Below are 24,421 nucleotides of genomic sequence, written 5' to 3' on the forward strand. Positions count from 1 at the left end.
TGAAGGCCAGTTGGGTCAATGACCCACAAGTGGCCCTAACGACTCTGAAACTCAGAGCTCACGCGTTTCTTTAACGACTATAAGGACACTCCCACACAGAGTTTAAGAGCCTGCAACTCCTCCAGTTAGTTAGAACTGAAGAAGCCTTTTGGATGAGAAACTGGAACAAGTCCAGTTGCCTATGATACAGCACTTAAATTACCATGACCTGGATGACTGAGAACCTTCATCAACATGTACAGACTTAAACACTTAAACTGTTTGGACAACGCTTGATATGATGTAGTTTGTCTGAAGCATATTTAACTCATACTGCTTGTGGTAGAATCTCGTACCAAAGAAAAGCAGCAGCCCAGGAGCTCACGATACATATAGAGTCATAACTTGGCTGTTATAATAAAATTAAAAATTAAATTAAAAAATAAAAATTATAACTTCTTACCATTTTCTTACTACAGTAGATCTGCCATTTTTTCTCTGCTGGCAAAGCAAACATGGTAGCCCTGTACTCCGCTGTCAGGTCCAGTTCATCCTAGGATAGAACGAAAGAAGAAAAAAAGGATGAAGTAAATAAGAAGTTAATGACAGGTCTTGGAAGGTATAGTTTTCAGAACAGGATCATTGCTGTAGTACAGTACTCACCACTAGCTCAGTGAACATAGAGTCCAGCTCTTGAAGGGGGGGCATAGGCAGGGTGGGCTCCAGTACAGCCGCAGTGTTAATGTTATCATGGCAGTAGGTGATCTCTGGTTGGTCACTTTCTTTGAAACAGCAAGAAAATAGAGAGGACAGGCCACGCCCCTGGGGCTCCTTCACCCGGGACGCCATGGTTACAATGGGGACCTCACGAGAAGTCTTTACTAAAGAGGAGGACAAAAAGTCAATCAATCAGATGTGATGTCATTGAATCCCTGCTACTGATCTTAATGTAATTCCTATGGAATGCTAATGCTAATCTGCTCAGAAATGAAAAACATTAAACCAAATTGAGGACAATGGTGCGACAGCTAAAGAGACTTCTGGGAACAATAAATCAAATGAAATAAAAGAGGCCTACTGAGGGGCCCCAACAGGAGCAGCAGAAGGCTGGGAGATAAGCTAAAGAGGTTGCAAAACTACAACTTATAAACCACTGTAAACAGACATTACCAGAGCTACTGTGTGAGTTAACAGTTTGAGTCTAGCCTAGAGAGTAACCAGTTCATGAATTCATACAGAAGGACCACACTCTACATCTTTGAATTTATAATGTAGAGCATCAGATTGGATTTATGAATGTACATTGACATTCATTACTGTATGTAACTCAGAAATGGCACGTCATCATGATGAGTTCACAAGTTTTACCAATCCTGAACATTTTGGAATTTGCTTGGAGTTTGTACAGTTTCTGTGATATTATTCACAATGGGACTGAATTGGCCTCCACAGACATGAATTCACTCTATGACATAGATTCATTATAACTCAAAATGTCCTGTTTCATTTACCATCCAACCAGTGTAGATTGAAACAGTTTTCCAGACAAAACTCAAAGAGTGAATTTTGTACTAAAAAGGCAGTGAGTTTGCCTCAAATGAACTCCTGATACACTTCGGAGTATATTTTGCATGGAATAAGGTCTGTGGATTTTGCAGCATCGTGTCCTTTATACAGGTGGTATGAACATCATGAGGAACAAGCAAAATCTGTTTCAGTGTAAATGTAAAAATGTGAAAGTATCTTTTGACGCTGAATTACAAAATGTAAAAATTGCATTAAATCACACACATACCCATATATCAACAGCAGAAAACAGCCAAACAGTGAAGAATGACAAGAAGATTATTCCTGCACAGCACTTTTGACAAATAAGGAGATTTATGTTACACTGATGCTAAGCAGTTTTAAGTTAAATTGTTAGTATGCTGTCACGTTTGTAGCTTAACTATTGTAGCATTAAAGCTACTGTAAGTGATATATTTGTATTAAAATAAGTGTTAAATAGCCCTGTATTCCAACAGTAATCACTGCTACAGAGTGTTTGGTCAGTAACACATGTCTCTCCTCCTCCTGCTTATGTAGTTAAAGAAACACGAGACATTTTCTTGTATCCCTGCCCACTTTATCCAATCAGAACAGAGAACTCCATGAAGAGGTGGTCCTGTCTGCTCATGAACACACAGAGAGCAGAATCCTCCTGTTTGCTGCTGTCTGCTGATTATGATCATGTGGTGACATAGAGAGGAAGGAGGGGATTGATACCTGAACGACAGACAGGAAGTCAGCTACAACGACAAGAACACTTAGAGCAGCATTAAATTAATTCTGCAGTATTTATATTGTGCAACTGAGGTTCTTGACTACTAATCAGACTTTTTTAAAAGATGCAGAACACAGTGCTAACTGGCACTGTGTTCTGCATCTTTTAAAACAACGTGCACACAACCACAACCACTCACCTCTTAATTACTTCCTATCTCTTAGGTAGATAAATGAGCATAAATGTTTATTGGCTTGCACACCCACAAAAATGTCTCTGACATTGTGCAGGCTGCACAATCACTTGTCTGTTATTCATCAAAACACACACACGATCAAACACATACACACACACATTGATTGGGTGTGATTGACAAGCCACAACTGAACAGCTGTTGTTCAGCCAGCTGAGTCACGAGGTGTGGCTCTGTGCACTTCCAATACCGCCCTGTGCTGGATCATTTATTTAAGGTTGTGATTTATGACGGGAACAGCGCTTTGGAATGTCACACTGCAGAAAGAGTTTCAGTGTAGTGAAGAGCAGGTACACACTCACATCTTACATAGTCATGAAGCAAGTACTGATGGGATGTCAGAGTTCGAAGGGGGGCTTGGTATGCGGTGCCCGCTCAGGCCTGTGAGAGCTGACCAACCAGAGCACACTCGGCTTTTTTTTTTTAGGAAGGGGAGCTTAAAGAGTCAGGCACTAAAACAGAGTGTTTGACCCAGAGGGTGAAAAGACAGGCTGCAGCATCCATCATCTGAAACCACTTATGCTTTTCAGGGTCACAGGGGGGCTGGATCCGATCCCAGCTGACACTGGGCGACAGCGGGGTACAATTCATCACAGGGCTGACAAATAGGGACAAACAACCATTCACGCTTACAGTCATACCTACGGACAATTTTTGCATGTCTTTGGATTGTGGGAGGAAGCCGGAGTACCCGGAGAGAACCCACGCAGGTATGGGGGAGAACATGCAAACTCCACACAAAAAGGCCCTGTCCGGTCTCAAACCCAGGTCTCTCTTACTGTGGGGTAACAGCATGAACCACTGTGCCACCCACACCCATAGACACCTAAATGATGTATGAACCTGAAAAATAAACATAATATGGCATCTAATGGGCTCCCCTGTCAGTAACTAAAAGTTCAGTTCAAAATCAACAGGAAAGAACAGGTTTGTACTGAGGCCAGACTGGGTTGACAGGCGCTTCAGGAGCGACAGGACGGTTATGTGAAGCATGCTGACTTGACCGACAAGCAGGCAGAGACACAATCTAAGCAGGAAGGCTGTATTGATCAAGCCCAGTAATAAGTGATAGCTACCAGATTAATAAAAAATGTAAGATAAAATCTGAATTTGATCATCAACCCAAGTTTTTCTCTATTTTGTTTCCCTATCTATCATACAAACTAATGGAATAAAGGATGTGAATGCAGTGGTGGAACTTTGCTTTGGCTAAATCTTCTGAGAAAGTTTCAGATGTCACCACAATGTTTTGGTTTTCAATCAAAGGTTTCAGAGGACAGATCACATTAGAAACAAAATAGACAGAGATCTTTCAGGGGGCAACAAGATCAAGTTTGTAAGTCCAACTCTGAAATTTCAGATTGCAAACCGCTACACAACCTCGGAAAATGAAAAATACTGCATGGAGAGAGAGTCAGGGCATCTTGCTTCCCAGTGCAGTATGTATCAAGATACCTCAATTTTATTTATTTTTCAAATAAACTTTCATGCCAACAAAGCCACTGAATTGAAAAGAATTGTGTAAAGTAGGCTAATATTCATGGTCTCAACTTTATTTATTTATAAAGCACTTTAAAGAACTGCATAACAAGCTGAAAATATGATACATCACATTATGGCCTTATAAAGTTGATCATGCTATTTTTTTAATAAATAAACATCATTAAAATTCATTTGGAATCATACAGTATTTGTGTTCACATGAATATGTCTAATCATTATTTCTCTTTTAGTTGTCATATGGCTTCAATTTAGCCTGGCAATAAGCTCTTTAGCTGCTAAATGCTCCACCATCTTTGTCAGCTATCTTTAACTGTGCGTTTGGTGCTGAGCAGGTCGTGTACAGACGACTTATCGAAGCGTTTTCACTGAAAACAGCTGCCTGCTGCTGCTGCTGGAAGCCTGGATGAGAATTGCAGGGTTAGTAATAATGGGTTCATGAGTGACTCACATTACATTTGATCCAATGCTAATATGAAATTATTGATGAGAGCAGCTTTAATTAAAAGTGGTCATTATCCAGCAGAATCGCTCCTGCAGGTGTTTATTGTTATGTTTTTTATTATTACTTTATTATTACTGATACGTTGATTTGTAAGCAGCATTTGAATTGCAGCTGGTCAACGGAGAGCTAATTCTAGTTCCTCTGTGAAACATAGTTACACATAATAATCTCATCTCAATCATGACTTATAAGATTTTTCCTGAGCTTTCAACTGTATTTTACAGTCTTCAGTGAAAGCAAGATGCGATTAAAGCTAGTTAAGATTATTTTGTCAAACTTTACAAAGTTTACTCTTTTTATCTATTGTACTATATCACATTTTGTAAGGTCGGCTGTAGCTCAGGAGGTAGAGCGGGTAGTCACCGGAAGGTCACTGGTTCGAATCCCGGCTCCCCCTAGTTACATGTCGAAGTATCCTTGAGCAAGATACTGAACCCCAAATTGCTCCTGATGAGCAGCTGGCCTTGCATGGCAGCCTCCGGCATCAGTGTGTGAATGGGTGAATGTGGCGTGTGTTGTAAATCGCTTTGAGCTGTCCGAGAGGACTGGAAAAGCGCTATATAAATGAAGCCCATTTACCATTATACAGCTTGCTTAATATATCAAAGAAACCGAACACAACAGTAATGAGATAGTAAAAACTACAATACACAAATCAAAATACTCAAGTTAAGTACTTTAAAAATGTACTTAAGTGCAGTACATCAGTGAATGTACTTAGTTACATCTCCCCCATTACATAATAGAGAGGTCAGGTGCACTGGCAGTCAGGAAGGTTGATCCCCTGGGGACCAATGGATCGACTTACTGACTGGCTAATGTCATCATGCCTACTACTACTGCCCACACATGAACAAAAGCACTGGAAGTGTCCATGTATGTTTAGTTGATACTCAGCAGTGTATACTGTCAGTATCCTTGCCTCAGTGTTTTTTTACGTGCATGTCAATGGTTGGTGCAGGACTCTAATAATGATCAGCACTGTGTGTATGTTCATGTTGTGTATAGATTGATGTCAGGGTTATAATTCATCCTGATGCTCAGTTGAACCGGTCAGCTCAGAGTCCACAGGGTTTAATCAATACATCATTGATCCCTGTGGGGAAATAGTGTTTTAGCGCCAGGACAGCAGTCCTGCAGCCGGAGGGGATTCTCTGTTTCACTCAAGGACGATTGAGTCAGTAAATGTTTGCTGGAGGTTGTTCTTTCCCAACATGAATGTGTGTTGTTGATATGGCTGCTGATCATATGTCCTCATCAAACTCCTCTTTCTGTGTCTGTTGCTCCTCCTGATGAGAAATTATAAGTAGAACTTGACCAATAATTGATTTCTGGGGCTGATGCTGATACCGATATGAGGAAGTAAAGACTTTTTGCATTGGTCCTTCAAATGTGGTTCATTGTAACAAAAATATGTATAATAAGTTGGAGAATAACAATAACAACAACAATAACAATGAAATAACATCAGTGCACTGAAACTGTGAACTTCACTGTGAACTTCACTGGGAAATAATTAATTTGTATAAATTACCTCAAGCGTCTTTTTCTGCATTTTGATCTGTAAAAAAAAAAGTTTCATATCGGCACATATTGGACAACATATACGGTGATACCGATATTTCTGTGATAGGCCAATGTCAGTCAACCACTATACCGGTCGGGTTCTCATGTATGTAATCATATTGAAGACCGCCAACATTTTGACTGACAGCGATGTATCTTTCTATTCTTGTACTTGCAGTAAGACAACATGACAGCAGCCCTGACCCTGGTGAACACTTGAGTACCGACCTAAACCAGGTCTGTGGTCTTCAGTTTCTAAATAATAAAGCTGGTGTTGGTGTATATTATTGTCATTGTCAACAAATCCAATGAAAATACCAAACCATTAATGTGTTAGTCCTACTCTCAATACTTTCTGACTGTACCCTGCTTGTGACTATTAGCTCCAAGCCCGTTGGTTCTGGCTTTAAATCAGCTCACAAATCTATGCTAAATTATTATTATTTTTTCTAAAGGCTCAGTGATTTCCTTAAAAGCTTGTCACTCTAGGTTTTTTATTTATTTATTTAAATTACTCAAACAAGAGGAAATAATGCATTAGTAGGGGACTGTTTTTTAATGGCAGATGAGTCCACATTTGGTGTTCTAGTGAGTATTTGGGATAGTAGAATGTCGGATTGAGTCAGAAATAATTTACAGTGTGTGGTAAGGACTGCTGATTCTGTTATTTTCCCAATGTTCTTCCCCATTTCATTTTATTTTTATGATGATCCTCTAACATAGGACTCCCTTGATTAGTGTAAAAATCTTATAAATGTGACACCAGTTACAATTATTTCCACTTGGATCTGAAAAATCCCCTATTTTGGCATTTTGACAGCTCAAAATACTGAAATACTCCTGAACTAAAATGAACCTCAGCTGCCAGTGTTATGGAAAAGAAGAGAGTGAATCAGAGCAGTAGAGAATTACAAATGCTTTGTTTTTGCCGTTGTGAATTAAAGAACGAGCCAGTTGTTGAATCTGTCAAATAGTTAAAGCAAATCTAAAAGTGCTTTTATATTTAGTCTCCACTTATCAGCGCACATAAAGTGATTGAGTGTTACTCGCCGAAATGCATCTTGGGAGTTGTAGTTAATATCTAACCCAGTTTCTTTTTTCGCAGTATCTTTGACTATTTATCACAAAATCAGAAAAAAATAAAGAAAATTAAAAAAAGGAACAAACAAATAAATGCCCAAATTTGATCTATAATAAATAGTATTAATAAATGAATACATTACAGCATCAGTATTGTGATAGCCTAAGTCACAACAAAAATAAATAAATAAAGGGGCAGCTCAAATAGCAAAGAGAAAGGTTCAGGTTCCTGACAGTAAAGTCCCCACACATATACACATACAAACACATACACACATATACACATACACACACATATAGACATACAAACACATACACACATATACACACATACAAACACACACACACACACACATACACGTACACGCAAATATACACATGTGCGCACACATAAATGTGAGAGACACAATGGAAACCCAAACCTTGAGTGAAAAACTGACCAGTCAATCAATTAGAAGAGTTTTGTGCCAGTCCAAGCTGTAAAAGTGCTCCAATGTCAATCAGCTAACACTGTCATGGGGAAAATGAATGGGACTTTTACTTATGGGACCAAGGCTGCCCAATAGCTCGGCTTAGAACCCCATGAAACAGCTGCAAATGACTCATTTGAATGTGTCATCTTCATTAGTGATGCCTTGTTGCACATTTTGGCATCTTCACTGAATGTTTGGTGATTTGATCCATGCTGCCACAAAATACTAGAATTTTTTTCTTTCTTTTTTTTTGCAGCTTGAATGTCAATGGAAGTTTGATCTACTCCAGTTGAGAGCTACTCGATCAGTTAGAGGTTTAGCAATTAAATGCACTTGAAATGAATTTTAAATGCTTACCTTTGTGATCTACTCCTATGTGACGCAGTGAGTTGCCATGTTCAGCTCCAGCAGTGTCTGTAGCAGAGAGATCATTCACTCTGCTGTCACTGTAGCTCAAACTCCAATGTCATGCCAACATTTTAACAGCTGGTAGCCACTGAAGATTTCTACTAAAATATATCTTCACCTGTTTTATATAATCCAAAGGAAAGGATAGAGAATTACGAAACATATAAAAGTCAGAAAGTGCTGCTGAAATGAATCTTCAGCTTTAAAGAAACAGATTAAACTTCTTAAACTGAAGGACTAATGCAAGAAAAATAAACAGATACAAATGTGAAACTTAAATCAGCATGCAGCACTTTCAGTTAAGCTACAGTAAAATGTTCAAACAGCATCTACATTCACGATCCACAGGAGGTTTGTTCAGTTAGAAATATAAAGAAATATGAAAAAGAAAAGTCACCGAAAGCTGAATCAGGCAGAGATTTCCTCAAAGTGTCAAAAACTTGCAGGTGTCCTTCATTTGCTTCATCTGTACACAGCTCGCTTCTTCTATTTCTGCCTCTGTGTTGGTGAGAGTTAGTCAGTGTCTGAGCTGTCTGTCACAGAGAATGTACAGAGAAACTGACTGATCAGCCTTGGTGACACTGTACGGTATGCAGAGTTCAAAACACACACGACTGCATTCCTGCTGGAGGCAGTCATGCCCAGACCTCACCCACTGCATTGTGTGTGTGTGTGTGTGTGTGTGTGTGTGTGTGTGGGAGAGAGAGAGGGAGAGGGTTCTGTGTGTGTGTGTGTGTGTGTGTGTGTGTGTGTGTGTGTGTGTGTGTGTGTGTGCGCGCGCGCGTGCGTGCATGTGTGTGTGTGTGTCTCATGTTTGGTGTTGAGGAGATTTTTTAGAATAGAAACATTATCATGTCTACTGCTGCACTGTCAGAACCAGTCTGACTAACTTTCACTGGCCCCATCAGCTTCCTTACTTCAGTCAGCCATCGTCACAGGATCCAGTTGTGACGTCAGGTGATTGCAACAGTCATGACAGCTGACTGCCAATGAGGAAATAGCTGCAGAAACTATACACTTTTCCAAAGTGTTTTTGAATCATAGACATGTGCATGTTCTGTTCTAATCTTCCGGTCTTATTTCAGTAATTCTGCTTGTCACATTTCTTAGAAAAACACACATTCTGAAAATTAGTAATTCATTTTGTCTACCATCTTCCCCCATATATAACCACCTTATATCATATGACAGAAGCTCAATACATAGGTCCCATGACCATGACAAAAGCTGCTATACAGAACTATTTGTGTTGTGGCGGCCCCTGTGGACAAAGTGGCGTACTGTACCACAGAGCAAGAAACCTAGTCAGATTCTGACAGATATTAAGAATAACTATACACCGGTGGTCTTGTTTGCCTGTTTAGGTCATATAAATGCGTTTCATAACCACTTAAACTCCAACCACTGGTGAAAACTTTGAGATGTGGTTTAATTCTCTTACAGAAATGAATAAGTGGAACTTTGATTTTTATTTTTGTTTTTATTTTTATCAAACCACTGTTGCAGGCTGGCCACACTGGATGCTTGTGTTGTACATGGCGGCTGCCAACTGCTGCTGGTCACTCGTCTGTGTATGTGTGTCTACACAGGCAGTGTTGCTGCTGAAGCACAGCTCCGGCCTGCCCTATGTTATAAAGGGGCTTTGATGCAGAGACCAGAGGCTGGAATCAGGTTAAAGGTAGTTATTTTGGGAGTAGTTGACGAGGAGGGCAGGCAGGCAGGCTGGGTTGTCTGGTGGCGCTGTGGAGGGATCTCAGGCGAGCCAGTGGAGCAGGAAGCAGAACTGAGAGGCGCTGGAGGTTCTACACACAAGGGGAAATAACACGAGTATGAGACGAAGCCCAGTCAGGAAAGAAAATCAAGAAGAAGAAAATCTCAACACTAGTAATAAGCGAACACAATAACAAGAGCACTGGTGTAGTCACCATACAGGACGGATCAATCTGGCGTGGAGAAGAGACCGGGAATATACTGTATGGCAGAGGTTGATGAGAAGATGATCTGCACCTTTCCACTGCTGCAGACACCGCTGCCATGACCATAGACACACACACACACACACACACACACACACACACACACACACACACACACACACACAGAGGAGCAGGTGAGGGAGAAGGGAAGGGGGGAAGACAGACAGGAAAAACACAAAATAACAAAAACCCAATTAGTAAATATGATGACGTGATTCTTCTTTATCCCCGTTGAGAGAGTGAGAAAGCGGGAGGGGGAAATAGAGGGAGAGAGGGGGAGAAAGCTGCCCTTCACTTTTTGTGTGTGTTGCCTTTCTGTCTGTGACATATTCTACAGATACAGACATTAAAACTGTAGTGAAACACTGGTATGATATCAATAACAGGTGGTTTTCAGGCCTTTTTTACAGAGAACGAGCCTGTCTCTAGATGAAGTGCCGCCGCAGCCTCACTTGACACATGCGTGAGAAGCGTGACTCACGCCACCAGTGTGGCGGCTCGTTCCTGTTAACATGGACGCCAAAATAAAAAGCAAGACATTCTGGCATTCACACACGCTGTTAATGCAGGAATTAGCTTTTAGGTAAAATGAATTTGGATATGGTTGCATTCAGATGCATAATAGTGGTGTAAGATCTAAATTATTGTTGTATAAATAAGGATGAATGTCCCATGAGATCAGGCAAAATAAATGAACCTTTAATTTATGGGCTGCCAAATGTTTGATTTGATTTGATGAATAATTTCTCATTATTTTGATCATAAATTACAGGCATATTCAGGCATATAATTCACTGTGCATTTCACACAAAATTATTTGGCTAAAACATTGACTAAGTATTACATGTACATTTTCCATCCAATTCGCTTACATACATTCAGTGTAAAGAGTCACATTTAATTTTTCCTATCATGTTCAGTCAGTGTTAATAATTTAAAGCAACATTGTGTAACTTTTAAACTAATAACTTATAAGTTTAACTAATAATTTTTCAACACATAGCTTTGTCATGGTGTAGAGTTTTGTTTGTAGTTAGCACCTTTACATCACCATTATGTCTGACAAATTGTTACAGATCTGGGATTTGCATTTACCACAGTAGTGTTGCACTCAGAAACTGTGGGGGGCGCCAAATCATACAAATTGACACCCATGATGTTGCTTTAAAGCACACAATGTGGTGTTTAATCCAGGAGACAGAAGCACCTATTTGAAATGCATTACTGTTATGTATAACACTTGAATTAAAGTGTTAAATTATTACAGACTGAATATAAACTGAATGAAAACTGGTCCTAAATTGAATTCAAACCACTTCCTAATCCTAGTTTTTTGAGAAATGAGGTCTGATCAAATATATTTCAAGCTTTTATGACTATAAAATCAAAAACTGCAGCACACACACAAACTAAGACATGCACAATGTACATTTGTACAGACACAACATAAAGATGTACAGCAGTGTATTCTGGGGAAAAGGTAGCAGCAGATGTTGACACCGTGTGGCTGCAGAGTACATACCCAGATAGACACATATAGAATTACAAGTAATCAAGTTTGAAGCCTGCATGCTGCAAAAGGATATTTTAAATGCTATATACAATGAGGTCATTTAGTGTGTTTACAGGCTTGTTCGTGGACACAAAATGAGGAGACCAAACATGAACCACGTGTAACTTTGACAACTTATCCTAAGCCAACTGAAAACTCTAATGGTTCATCTCTCACAGTTGTATGGTGTAGAAAAGGAAACCAGATATTACCAAAACAGACAAACCAACCAATACTTGGTGGAGGTCGGCCAACAGTGTAGCAGGAAGTCCGACAAGGTGAGCCTGACAACCCTCATCCAGCTCCTGTGGGGAGAAACCTTTCAACCTGCTGACTGTACTTCCTCCTATAGACTGATTTCCATATGGCTATCATGGTTTACAAGAGACCAACACGCCAGTGTTTTGATTAATTAACTGAGGATGCACAGAGTCTTGACAATTCTATAAGCCAGGTGAAATTCCAACACACACTGTGCTGCTATCGATCAGTGGGGCTCTTTAGTCTCCAGTCTCAAACAGCAGACTGCTGGTTATTGTTGATAAACTCATTATCTCTGAAACTGTCACGTTAACTGTTTGAGTCAAAGCGTTCACACTGTCCAGGGCTGATGGGCCTGACACAATATATATCATATTTCATATACAACCAAATATATCAACTGCAGCTACTGAATAATGAGCACAACATTCAAGCATGTGATATTAGAATAAACATTTGTATCAAATAGTTCTGCTACTGCTGAAGCTAAAGGAATAATAAAAAGAAATGTCTCTTTTCTATGTGCATGCAGAACCTGACAGTATAACACATTGTAACATTTATATGAGACTCTCATTGCTTCATCCAGCACTGCAGTTCAGTGTGAAGGGACAGATGTAGGTCACTTCTTTTACATCCAGCATGTTCAGTGTGGAGACCAAATACATTTTCAAGGGGTCAAACGTCAAAATGGTTAAATCATGTTAATACTGATATATGAGCCGATGTGAATGTTGCCCTCATGTATAAGAGCGGCTGTGGTAATACTTCTCTACCCTCTCTCTGATCTCCTGTCTTTAAATAGCCATGAAAGGTGCCGATCTTCAAAGACAGAAGACCTTTAGGGTTCAGTACAGGATGTGAACTGATAGAGCAGCAGTTATATCGCAGTACAGCAGCTAGCCAGCTAAACAAAGTGCCTTAGTTACCATTTAAAACTGCAGATCAGTTATATTATAAGCTTGAAATGGTTGTTATTTGGGATTTTAAGCACTGTTCACAGTAGACAGGGTTGACTGGTTCCATTTCTTCATATGGGATGCTGCTTCTTACATGACCTAAAAACAGGTGGAAAGGGAAAAGCTGCATTATTATCTAGTGTCATAATTTAATCCCAACATGTTTGAGGTCTTTGGACTCTTAAAAAGTAGCTAAAACTGATCTGTTCAGTATGTCATGTGATATTTTATGTTTCAACTTCTGTATATTCATGTTTTTAACTTTTTTTATTTTAATAACTGAAATCAGTTAATTATAAATGTACCAATTAATCCCTGATGAGATGGAGACTACATTCAAAGCATTGATTAAAGGTAGAGGAGACGTAAATGGAATTTGAAAATAAAAATGTAATGTCTTTATTGTTGACAGGAAAGATGAGATGAAGATGTTCACACATAAACAGGCCAATGTGATGAAACAAACCTTTTTTCGCTGCAGCACCTGTGGAAAGTGTAGCTATACCGTATACTGCACATGTTGAGAGGGTGGAGGGGCTGCTGGATAATGCATTATAACCACAACAAGGTTTGGTTGAGAAAAATAAATTAGAGAACAATTCAGGTGGATGATAGTTCACATCTAAGACTCAACTGGGACACACTCACACACATTAATCCTCTTTGCCTTTCAGTTGAAAATTATTCTAAAACCTTTTTTTGAAGCATTGACACCTCCCTTTAACACCATCAGTCATATTATTCTCATGTGTACACAGAGATGACCTAATGTAATGAAGCACATCTTTCTTGACTTGTTTCAATAAAAACACGACATAAATCACAAATGGCAACACTTTGTTCAGATATACAGCAGCAGTGCTGCCCATGATGCTGCTTCATTGATATGTCTTACCTAGCACTAGGGATGTCCCGATCAGGGATTTTTACCCCGATCCAAGTCATTTAATATTTAGTATATGCTGATACCGAGTCCGGATCCGATACTTAACCCTAACTAATATTTTTCTAGATAATACAGCTGCATTAAGAAAAAAATCACCTGCATCCAAGCTGTAATTAATAGGTTTATTATTTTGTTGAAACAAAGTAAATACTTTCATATGGCTCTTGCTTATTCTGCATATCCTATTGGTTTATTTGTTTTGTTTTTTAACAAAAACAACAAAGTAAACAAAGTCAGCAACTAAACCCTGATCCTCAATACGGTCGTATTGCAGATGTTACATGTCGTTGGACTGCTCACTTTCTAATTTAAAATATTTCCAAACTGCAGACATTTTATCCACAGGGTTGCCAGAGTAACGTTACACACGCACCTGCCTCAAATTGTGCTCCGCTTACGTCTGACATCGGGCTTGGGTCCACGTTCAAAATTGCCGATCCCGACCAGTGAAACAATGCTCATATCGATCGGCTCGGGACATCCCTACCTAGCACACCTGTAGTCAACTGAACAGAGTCGTTATCAGTGTTGGTATTTACAGTATTGGTATTTTCACTGTCCAATATCCAACAAGTATAATTCAAACTTTGCACCTGAAAATTAAGTTTATGAAAAGCTGTGCTAATGTTTTAGAAAAAACAAGCAGAGTTGATCAGTATATGAAAAAACTAATATTTTAATCATGAATCATTGTCACTCACCAGATCAGCTTTTACCACTGGTGCCTCATGCCGGCTTCTCATTAACTTAATACTGTAACTGTTCACTTATTTTGTGGTTAAAACTCACTGAAAGTCTCTGCTGAGCCATTAAATGTAACAGTGTTTACTGACTGCTGACCTGCTGAACTGAACAAAACAGTTCGAACCAGCAAATAACTCAACTTACTTTTAATCCAAGACCAAACTAAAAAACATGACAAGCAGCACTGTAACAACACTGTGTAATTAATGACACATTTGCTTCGTAATGAGCGAACAAATGGGTTTAAAGGTCGATGCTGTAATTTATCTAAAAACAAACAAACAAAACAAACAAACAAAACAACTACAATGAAAAAATGCAGTTTACAAACCTGAACAACAGAACAATCCATGTCTGTAACAAGGGCCCGGTCGCCACAGTTACATGTTGGCACTTCACGTTTCAGCAAACCAAACCATTCAAATTTTTTACATGTCAAACATATCATGTCAACATTTCTACAATATCATATCAAATGATCGTGACATGTATATGAGCTGACGTTCAAGTTGGTAAGAATGAAACCACTGGAAATGTTATAACTTCACGGGACATTTTCCAGTTGTGTTTGTGGCAACAAGTGAAATATGATCTTTCCCTTACCAAGTGGTTTTGTGCCTAAACCTTACCAGACCACTGACACAATGTTTTAACAACATCAAATTTAAAACTGAACCTAAACTCACGTAAAGTTGGAACATAAAGAAGGTTTCAGCATTTCCAAAGTTTGCTGGAGTGTACATTGCCATGGCTAAATTTAGGGAACTACTGGTTTGGTTGAGAATAACAAAAGAATTGTGGCCAGGGTTAAAAGAAACCAATTTTGACTGTTGATGCCACATCAGAACCACCTTCTGACTGGCCTGGTCACAACAGCACGCAGCAGTTTTGGGAGCGACGTCAATTAACTTCAATGGAATTAACACAACAAGTGGATGTGCTCACACAGGCTTGAATATCTGTGCAGTTCATTTGTAATTCATCCATGCATTCGGGAATTTTGGCTCACATATTTTCACTGCTGACTGAAAGTTAATCATCTGGACAGTAGTGACTGTTCTGGGAACAGAGCACTGACAGTCCAAAACACTGGTAGCTATTATAGCCTGTTAGCTGTGTTGCATCATCCACTTTATGATAACGCTGCTCTGCCAGAGTATAAACTGCTTCACAAAAGATGGTTTGCAGATGATTTTAAGATGATACTTTGCTTAAAGAAACGGTATTAAACTGGGTGGTCAATATAACACGTTCATTTAGATCAATAACAGAAAAAATAGCACGTTAAGAAAAATAACACAGATTAATCACACTCCGTCGCCCTGTGACCTCACATCCCTGAACACCTTCCCTTCACAATCCACAGTAGCTTTGCAAACGTGATGGAGGCAGATGACTAAACTGCTGAGCATCAGCCTACTGAGAGGAAAAGTCCCACCACAGCCAGAGTTTCTTCCTGTCAGACGGTTCACATTCTTTCTAAAATCGACAACTGGCTATGGTTAAATAGCATGGCTATTAGCCGTGCTACCGATTGCTGTCACTCAAACATGAGGTCTTCTTGTGTATTAGAGGTGCAATATGTAAGAATTGTCTGCAAATGAATTCTCCAAACAAATCGGGACTAGCATGTCACCAGAGTAACCAATAACTGCTGCTAACTGTAGCTGCCCTTAGCTAGTTAGCTCAGTTAGCTGTGCAGCTAGCAGTTCAGAAGGAGGAGCTCGGGGATCAGGGGAGTGTTAGTGTTCACACTGCTAACACAGTGGCTTTGGACAATGACAGACTGGTTAGCATGCTAACTTCAGTAGTTATCTCAGCAACACAAACCATAAGCATCATAATATCATTTTTTGTTAATTTTTGAACATTTTCAGATAAAATTCTTGCACCTTTAAGAAGCTGCAGAGCTTCTTCACGGTTTAAACTGTAACCTGCACTGTACACTTACTGCCGCGAGACAACTCCACTGCTGTCTGCACTGAGCTCAGCCACCGACTGTCACTCTCCACTCACTCACTACAAACTGCCCTGTTCTTAAAGGAACCATGTCACTACTATAACAAGCTTGGTGGACAACATGGAAGTCCCAGATTCTACTATAGTCCAATCCATTTTAGCGACAGCTTAATTCTTTAAGTTTATACCACACACACACACACTGGCACGGGGCTTCAACAAACGTTCAGATGGAAATATTGACGGGAGCACCGTGTTGTGCACTTTATGCAGCAAGGAATTTTCAAACCATCGAGTACTTCAAGCTTGAAATATCACCTCCTTTGTTTAAAATGTCCATTTATTTATTTATTGATTCACTATCTACCAAAATCCATTTGCACTGACATATTTTTAAATGCTTATGGCAAATGTTGCAATCAACTTTTTGATTTTGAAGCATGTGAGGTTGCAACATAAGAAATTAAAATGTTTCAGCATATCTGTGGTTTGCAGAAACGTACAGTGCCAACATTTCTTCTGGCATTTGGGTCGGCCACCTTCCGGTGTGACCCGGCCATCAGTGGTTAAGATTTGTCTTTACTTCTGAGGAGAACAGTCTAGTCATTATTCACATGTTAACAAAAGGTAAATGTAATGTCAGGTTGTTTTAAGAATTTAAAAAACAACCAATGATGCCATTTTTCTGGTGAGGGCTCTTTGAATAGGACATGTAAAAGACCTATATGTTAAGCATGGGAGGTTTAGGATTAAGGTAATCATATCCACATGCTGCATTTACATATGAAATGGCATGAGGAAAGTCCTTTTTTACACAAGCACAAACTTGGTTTGTGTACAGAAATGTTGTGCATCTCCTTCAATGTTAAATCACATAAGAGGTCCTTCAGGTGGTCTCATGGATCCTTGAGGACTTCACTGCGCCCTCCAAAATCAGGAATACATTTTATTTAACTGGTTAGCTATTGTGTAATAGCTGCTTGAATAGAGATTTCGCTGTCATAATTTTTATCTTCCAACAGAGTATAAAGTTCTGCAATTTAGTCGTAGTGTATGAACAACCTTAATCTTTTGATTCCCGGAACAAAAATCTTGAGTGGTGGTTTGACTGGAGTCTATGATCTGAACACACATAAGTACTATCAGCTATTTCCAAAAATGTCACTGGTGATAGTGATAGTCTCTAGATTCACAACAACACTACAGAGAAGATGAAAACAACCGTTGGATGGTTAAGAATTCGTCCACAATGTCACAGGCTGGTGTCAGCTGTCTTCATCTTTGGAGCGCTGGCAGAGTTGGGTAGTGTTGCAGTGTCAGGCTGGCCGTCCCTGCAAAAGAACACAGCAGGGTTTTTACAGGCCCACATTGCCACCTCACCCCCTCCGCCTCCTTTTCCAGGACTTGAGCTTGACAGCCGGCTGTTATTATTCACCCCAACACGACTCACGTAGCGGTCCCTTATCCTCTCTGCCGGGTTAAGTCGAATCTCCCGGTTCTGGGTGTGGTTTGAGAGGTATGCAGCAATATTTCTGGTCCGATAGCCCTCCTCTCTGCTCCGCCCCAGTAACATGGATATATTGGGGTTCCTCAGGGCATAGATCAGAGGGTTGATAGCTCCGTTTGCCCAGGCTAGCCAGATGGCCACTGTGTCCATTGCAGGGTTGAATGTGTAGTCCCCCATCGCTGCAACCAGCCCCATTAAACAATATGGCCCCCAACAAAAAATGATGAAAACAATCATAATCAGAACTGTGGTGGCTGTTCGCATTTCACTGTAAAATCGCAGTAAGTAAGCGTATGTTGTCACCGGCCTGACTCGGATTTCGGAGAGTCGAACTGTCTTACAGATGTTATAATGACAAAAACACATCAGGGAGAAGGGCAGTAAATAACATACAACAATGAGGCAGATGCTATAAGCTGTCCCCATGCGTGAGGTCCCAGAGTGGAACACATACATACAGTGGTAGAAACCTCGCTTATGGATCTCTGTAGGCGTTCGGACCAACAGGTACCAAGGCAGAGAGAAGATGACGGCAGTTAGCCACACAGCTATCAACAACTGAGTTGCTTTCTGACGGCCTATTTTAGCCTGTGGCTGTCTGACTATAGCGTAGTATCTGTCAAAGGAGATCAAAGTCATAGTCAGGGTAGAGATGATACCAAAGCAGGTGTTGAAAAAGCCGTTGGCCACACAGAAACGATCCCCGAACATCCAGATCCCGTCCTTACTGAAGAGCATGACGAAGGAGAACGGCAGGCAAAGAACAGCTGTCAGGAAGTCGGACAACGACAGCGACATGATGAAAGCGTTGGTCACCGTTCGTAGCTGTCTGTGTTTGATGATGACGATGACGACAGCCGAGTTCCCGAGGCTGGAGAGGAGGAAGATAGAAAGGAGTACCAGGGCCTGAGCTGCCACCATGATGCCCTGCAGGACGGAGTTACTCTCAGCAGCACTCAGCACTGACGGGGTCGATGCCTGGTGGATCTGACTGAACTCGCTCCCTCTTTGGTCCCTGAATGCTGATAGGTTTCCTGTGGTTCCCACTGTGGCCTCGGTGGTGGTGGTCACTAAGCTGGTCACTATAGAAACAACCCTTAAAGAGAAATCATAATACAATCAGCGTAGTGTGAATACAATACATTATCACAGCTACAAACAGCATTTCATGCACAATATAAAAAATAAAACATTTTCACTTCTATACTCTTGTGACTAAATATCTGAATGTCTTTGGTACTCCGGCGTAATCCAAGTGTCCACACCTCCCAACATCTCAAATTCATTTGAAAAGATGTTAACACACAGACGTGCAGTCAAGCTAGTGCAGCTGAAGTGTGTGGTTTTAGCTTAGCAGCTACAGTAGAGTTTTCACCTTGAATAAGGGTGTAAATAACATGTTTTGAAATTCTATTTCAGATCTCGAGGCTTTCGGAAACTTCAATTATGACGGGCAAACGGTTTTCAGTTTTAAAGTCCGAACTACTTCAGCTGTTTTACTGTGAAGCTCCAGAAATGTTCTGTGGACTACGAGACTTCACCTGACTTTATATCAGCAGTGAGGAGATAATGAATGTTTTTGGTGAACTTATCCTTGAAACAAGAAAGTGATTAAAAAAAACAATAAAAATGCAAAAGAATTAAGAAAGAATTTACTGACTAAACAGAGAGCAGCTTAACTGAGACAGTAACTTTGCTCTCTGCGATCATAAGAGTAAAACCTATAGTTGTCCTCCATGCTATAAAGGGACAGTTCACCCCACAATCAAAAAAACATAGTTTTCCTCTTCCCTGTGCCGCTATTTCATCTAGATGTTCTGGTGTCAGTTGTAGTTTTGGATAATATTGGCCATCCAGATGAAATGGAGGTTACATTGTCATCCATAGTGTAAATAACTCAATATCACAGCACTCTATACTGTGACTTGTGCAATGAATGTGTGTGATTTTCACACTGATGGTCTCACAGCTTCTGGAACATGCCACAGATTATAATATTTACTTTTTCAAGTCCTGATGGAGGCCGAGGATTTCTTACCACGCCACGATGCTATCGGGCTGATGCCTGATTTTCTTTTTAAAGCCCATCAGTTAACTCTACATTTGGGATATGTATCAATTCTGTTTACTAATTGTGTCTCTGCTGAAATGAGCTACTGTCTCTGTTCTGACTGGTGAGAATGTTTGTATCAGCTGTAGCTCCAGGAGAGGGTGAATGATGGTGCAGGAGCCCCATTGTTGTTCTGCTAGACGAACAGAATTAATCGATAACCAGCTTCCTTAAATAATTCAACTAGCTGCTTTATTCTGGAGGCACTCAAATACAATTTTTCACAGTGCTTTACTTCCAAAGCAGAAAGGACAGATGGAGAGGTGGATGGACAGAGTGTCTTACCTTGGCACAACAGGTGAGGCAGTGCCCAGCTGGTCGGTGAAGCTCGGACCAGAGGTGTCAGCTGTGTAGTTGCTGCCACTGCTGCCCCGCAGGGCTGTGCTAACAGGTGAATCCATCGACGTGGCACAAAAACAGCACAACGAAACTCATTCCTCGTCTCCCACACATCCATTCAGATCAGTCAGTGTGTGTTCGACTCGAACCGCTTCAAGCTGCTCCATCTCCAGATCCATCAACACAAGAATGGAAAACACAAGTCAAATCCCTCCTCACAGACTGGCTTGACAACACTGTCATTTTTTTATATGTTAATAAAGGCAGAGTGAAACAAGTGTTTAAGATTAATTTTTTTAATGTAGAATAATGCCTGACCCCTTTTTAAATCTATAAACGACAGACAACAATGTTTTACAGTAGCACTGTTCACTCTGTAGCTATAGAGCTCCACAGTGAACTGCTTGTGTTGGCCCCTGCTGTCAGGATGAACAGCTCACTGACTGATGCCAGGATCATCCACACAGGATCATCCACATGATCATCCACATGATCATCCACATGATCATCCACACAGGATCATCCACATGATCATCCACAGGATCATCCACATGATCATCCACAGGATCATCCACAGGATCATCCACAGGATCATCCACATGATCATCCACAGGATCATCCACACAGGATCATCCACATGATCATCCACACAGGATCATCCACACAGGATCATCCACAGGATCATCCACTCAGGATCATCCACAGGATCATCCACATGATCATCCACAGGATCATCCACTCAGGATCATCCACAGGATCATCCACATGATCATCCACAGGATCATCCACTCAGGATCATCCACAGGATCATCCACATGATCATCCACAGGATCATCCACACAGGATCATGATTTTCTTGATAATCCACAGGATCATCCACACAGGATCATCCACACAGGATCATCCACAGGATCATCATGTGTTACCTGTTGTCTGTTTGTGCTTAATACATTTGATTCTCCAGGTGGAAACATGGACCCTGGATTTATTATTTACACAAGATTATATCCAATTTCATACAAGTGCTTTGCTCATTCATTTTGTTTGGTAAAGTATATCTAATATTTTTTCTATATTATGATCCAGTAGCTACAGTAATTTAAAGCAACTCACCATTTACATCATTTGGCCTTTTATAGTGTGAAATACAGAATTCAATCTGGAGATTAAAGACTGCATACCTTCATCCTGGCCTGTACTGAAATAGTGTTTTAGTCAGTTGTCAGCACAAGAAGAGGCCCAGAAGCAGTTTGGACCATCCTGGATCCGGACTGCAGGCTGCTGGACATGTTGGCCTTCACATCACAGCACTTCAACAACTTCTCCGGAAGTTGTCTGTCGTTAAAATGTGTCCGGGCCGTTCGGACACTGTGTCACAGCATGTTGTTCAATTAGCGTCAATGTCCGTTATTTGAATCATGGTTTAAATCATTCCTTTCTTCCTCGCGTCACCTCAAACTTTGGTGATGTTGTTACAATCCAGCCACACGGACCTGCACACAACATGTCGGCTCCCTGCGTCCTCCGGTCCAAACGCTTGTTCCTCTGGAGGAGAGCGCACAGCAGGCAGTCACAGGTCCATGTCGCTGCTGGCAGCACTGCACATGAGTGCTTCTGAAATGTGGCCTCTGGAATGCTTCTTAAGGACAGAAGAAGAAGAAGGTCCGTCCACTCCTGCTCCTCAGCTGTGTTCAGAAGACACGAAGCCTCGGAGCGGAGGAGACAGCGCGGCTCCCACCCTGTTGATCTGTCACCACAGCAGCCTGCTCTCCATCAATAACTGATCTGTGATCAGCAGCCGTCTCTCCATCAATAACTGATCTGTGATCAGCAGCCTGCTCTCCATCAATAACTGATCTGTCATCAGCAGCCTGCTCTCCATCAATAACTGATCTGTCATCAGCTGTCAACAGAGAAAGGTATGAACGACACATTCTGCACGAGCTCCTGCAGGAGCATCTCTCCCTTCCTTCCTCTCTCCCTCTCTGAAACCACGCCCTCAATTTCAACGTCACACGGCTTCGTGTGACGTTTTATACAGTTGCCATGGTAAGTGGTGATAGATTTGCATCTACGTCTGTGTCCGTAAAATGACATTATAAGGTGTTAAATGTAATATATCAGCTCAGAGCAGAGTCACGTGTTACTGCTGCAGCTCAACAGCTGATCTCAATCTCTGCACACTATACTACTAACTGCAGTTAGCAGCAGCGGCAGGCAGCTGCAGCAGTTAGCAGGCAGCAGCGGCAGGCAGCTGCAGCAGTTAGCAGCAGCAAGCAGCAGTTAGCAGCAGCAGGTAGTCTTGATGTGTTTCTGTTTTCCGTAAGAAATTATGTTTTTGTTTATCTAGCTGCATCATTAAGTCTTGAAGAGCTTTTTTTGAAAAAAAACCCATTGCTCATATTTTTCTGTAGTAGTACACTGTAGTACACTGTAGTACAGAGTACCTAATACTTAAGTTAAAGAACCAACAAAATCCTGCACAAAGTTGATTACCTTCACTTGAGTTTTGACAATTTTTTTATTGTCATGAACATTTGCAGAATTTCTCTGTTTTCTCACATTGTTCACATGTCAGTGATTACAGATGTTTTGTGATGATGATATGATTTCATATTGCTTCTCTTTGGATATCCAGTTCATAATTTCTTACTATATTTGGAGAATTATTATTTATTTTTTAGATGTTCAAGAAATGAACTTTGTGTGTCTCAAAGTGCAAATGTTCCCTTACACCACATATTAATAACATTGTGTTCTGTTTACCATGAAATAAACCACACACGTTATAATTTGGAGTGAAGACTTACTGGAGGTGTGAATTTGAAAAGATATGAACATTTAGATGGAGCCATGATTTGGCATAAATATGGTGATAAAGTGATAAAATATTATAAACTCATTCATTTTCTTTCATTTTGCAGAGATGTGGACAGTATCCCATGATGTTCTTCAGGGAGTGGATAAAGAGGATTGTATTGGAAGTGATCACTTACAATCACATAATAAAAGTTATGTTCTACAGTTACATGATGACACCTGAGAAAATGTCCCTCACTGTAAAACTACATACCACACCAGCTGCCAACATACTGACGCTCTGACTCATGACTACTCAGTCGTCATTATACTATATGTTAATGAGTCGTCAGTACTCACTAATAAATGTGTTGTTTATTTGGAAAGCTGAAGGAGCCTTGACTCTAAGTTACTTGATTTTTTTGGTGGCAAGTGCACAGTTAGCACAAACACAGAGCCACATTCAGGGGAAACACACCAGGTAAAACTATAATTGAATTTATCTGAAGTTAAACTGAGCTATGCTGGAATTAAATGAAGTAGCCAAACTTCATGAACCGAGGAGATTATTAAAGGTGTAACACAAAACAGATAGGAGGGTCATGCAAATATGAATAAAGAACATGTGTACACAGCCACACTGTCTCTTCAGACCATTAGTGTGCAAAGCCTTTAATAATACAACACAGTACTTTGAACAACACACATGGAAGCAACTGTTTGTGGGAAAGCTCAGGAACTGAGCTGAGAGAAAAGGGTTAGAGGAGAACAAAGAAAAAAGAACACTGGGTTACATCAGGATTATTATCTATATCAGGACAGAACATGTAGTCCCAAATATCTCCAGTAGATGACGGTCAAGTGGTAAGAACGTTGCAGGCTGCTGCAGTATTTCCAAACATTAAAATTCATTTGCAGGCACAGTTTAGCATTTTTTTTATATCTCTGCAAGGAATGTATACATTTTTAAACGTGACATTTCCTTTTTTAAATTTCTTCTACAAAAGTGTATTTCTCATTCCTTTTATATTCGCCCTGATGTGTCTGTAGCTTTAGCTATTATGCAGCATGTGATCTGCAAAGTAGAAAGAAACTGAAGTTATTAAATAATTACATTGAGTAAAAACTACAACATTTGCCTCCAAAAAGTAGTGTAGAGGAAGTATAAGGTAGTAGAACATTTAAATACTCAAGTAAAGTACAATTAACACAAAATTGTATTGAAGTAGAGTACTTGAGTAA

The 24,421-nt window shown here is 40.3% G+C and overlaps 2 protein-coding genes and 1 long non-coding RNA gene across 5 annotated transcripts in view; 1 reads left to right on the forward strand and 2 right to left on the reverse strand.

The window, feature by feature from the left end:
• Positions 1-8,522, reverse strand: part of LOC311274360 (disheveled-associated activator of morphogenesis 1-like) — a 30,754-nt gene extending 22,232 nt beyond the window's left edge. Inside the window, exons 1-4 of the mRNA XM_084381978.1 lie at positions 8,425-8,522; positions 7,977-8,033; positions 643-860; positions 443-532 (exon numbers count right to left, since the gene is read on the reverse strand). Of these exons, the coding sequence (XP_084238104.1) occupies positions 443-532; positions 643-828 (276 nt within the window). The 5' untranslated portion in view covers positions 829-860; positions 7,977-8,033; positions 8,425-8,522. The remainder of the gene's footprint in view (positions 1-442; positions 533-642; positions 861-7,976; positions 8,034-8,424) is intronic.
• Positions 8,523-14,648: 6,126 nt separating this feature from the next.
• gpr135 (G protein-coupled receptor 135) lies at positions 14,649-22,348 on the reverse strand. Of its 3 annotated transcripts, XM_084381582.1 has the most exons (4): positions 21,562-22,348; positions 20,327-20,547; positions 17,875-19,027; positions 17,682-17,755 (listed from the first exon to the last, which is right to left on the reverse strand). In XM_084381582.1, exons 2-4 carry the CDS (start codon positions 20,440-20,442, stop codon positions 17,741-17,743), a joined length of 1,284 nt encoding a protein of 427 aa, XP_084237708.1. In that variant the 5' UTR covers positions 20,443-20,547; positions 21,562-22,348; the 3' UTR covers positions 17,682-17,740. The 3 variants fall into 3 exon arrangements, with proteins under 3 accessions (XP_084237706.1, XP_084237707.1, XP_084237708.1); XM_084381580.1 differs by having other exon boundaries at positions 14,649-19,027; XM_084381581.1 differs by having other exon boundaries at positions 14,649-19,027; positions 21,494-21,564.
• A 117-nt stretch (positions 22,349-22,465) lies between these two features.
• On the forward strand, positions 22,466-23,571 carry LOC311274143. The gene is made up of 2 exons (XR_014624721.1): positions 22,466-22,676; positions 23,305-23,571. It is a non-coding gene; the product is annotated as an uncharacterized lncRNA (long non-coding RNA).
• The last annotated feature ends 850 nt before the right edge of the window (positions 23,572-24,421 follow it).

The sequence above is a fragment of the Pagrus pagrus genome (genome assembly GCF_965226575.1).
Source record: "Pagrus pagrus genome assembly, chromosome: 18".
NCBI lineage: Eukaryota > Metazoa > Chordata > Actinopteri > Spariformes > Sparidae > Pagrus > Pagrus pagrus.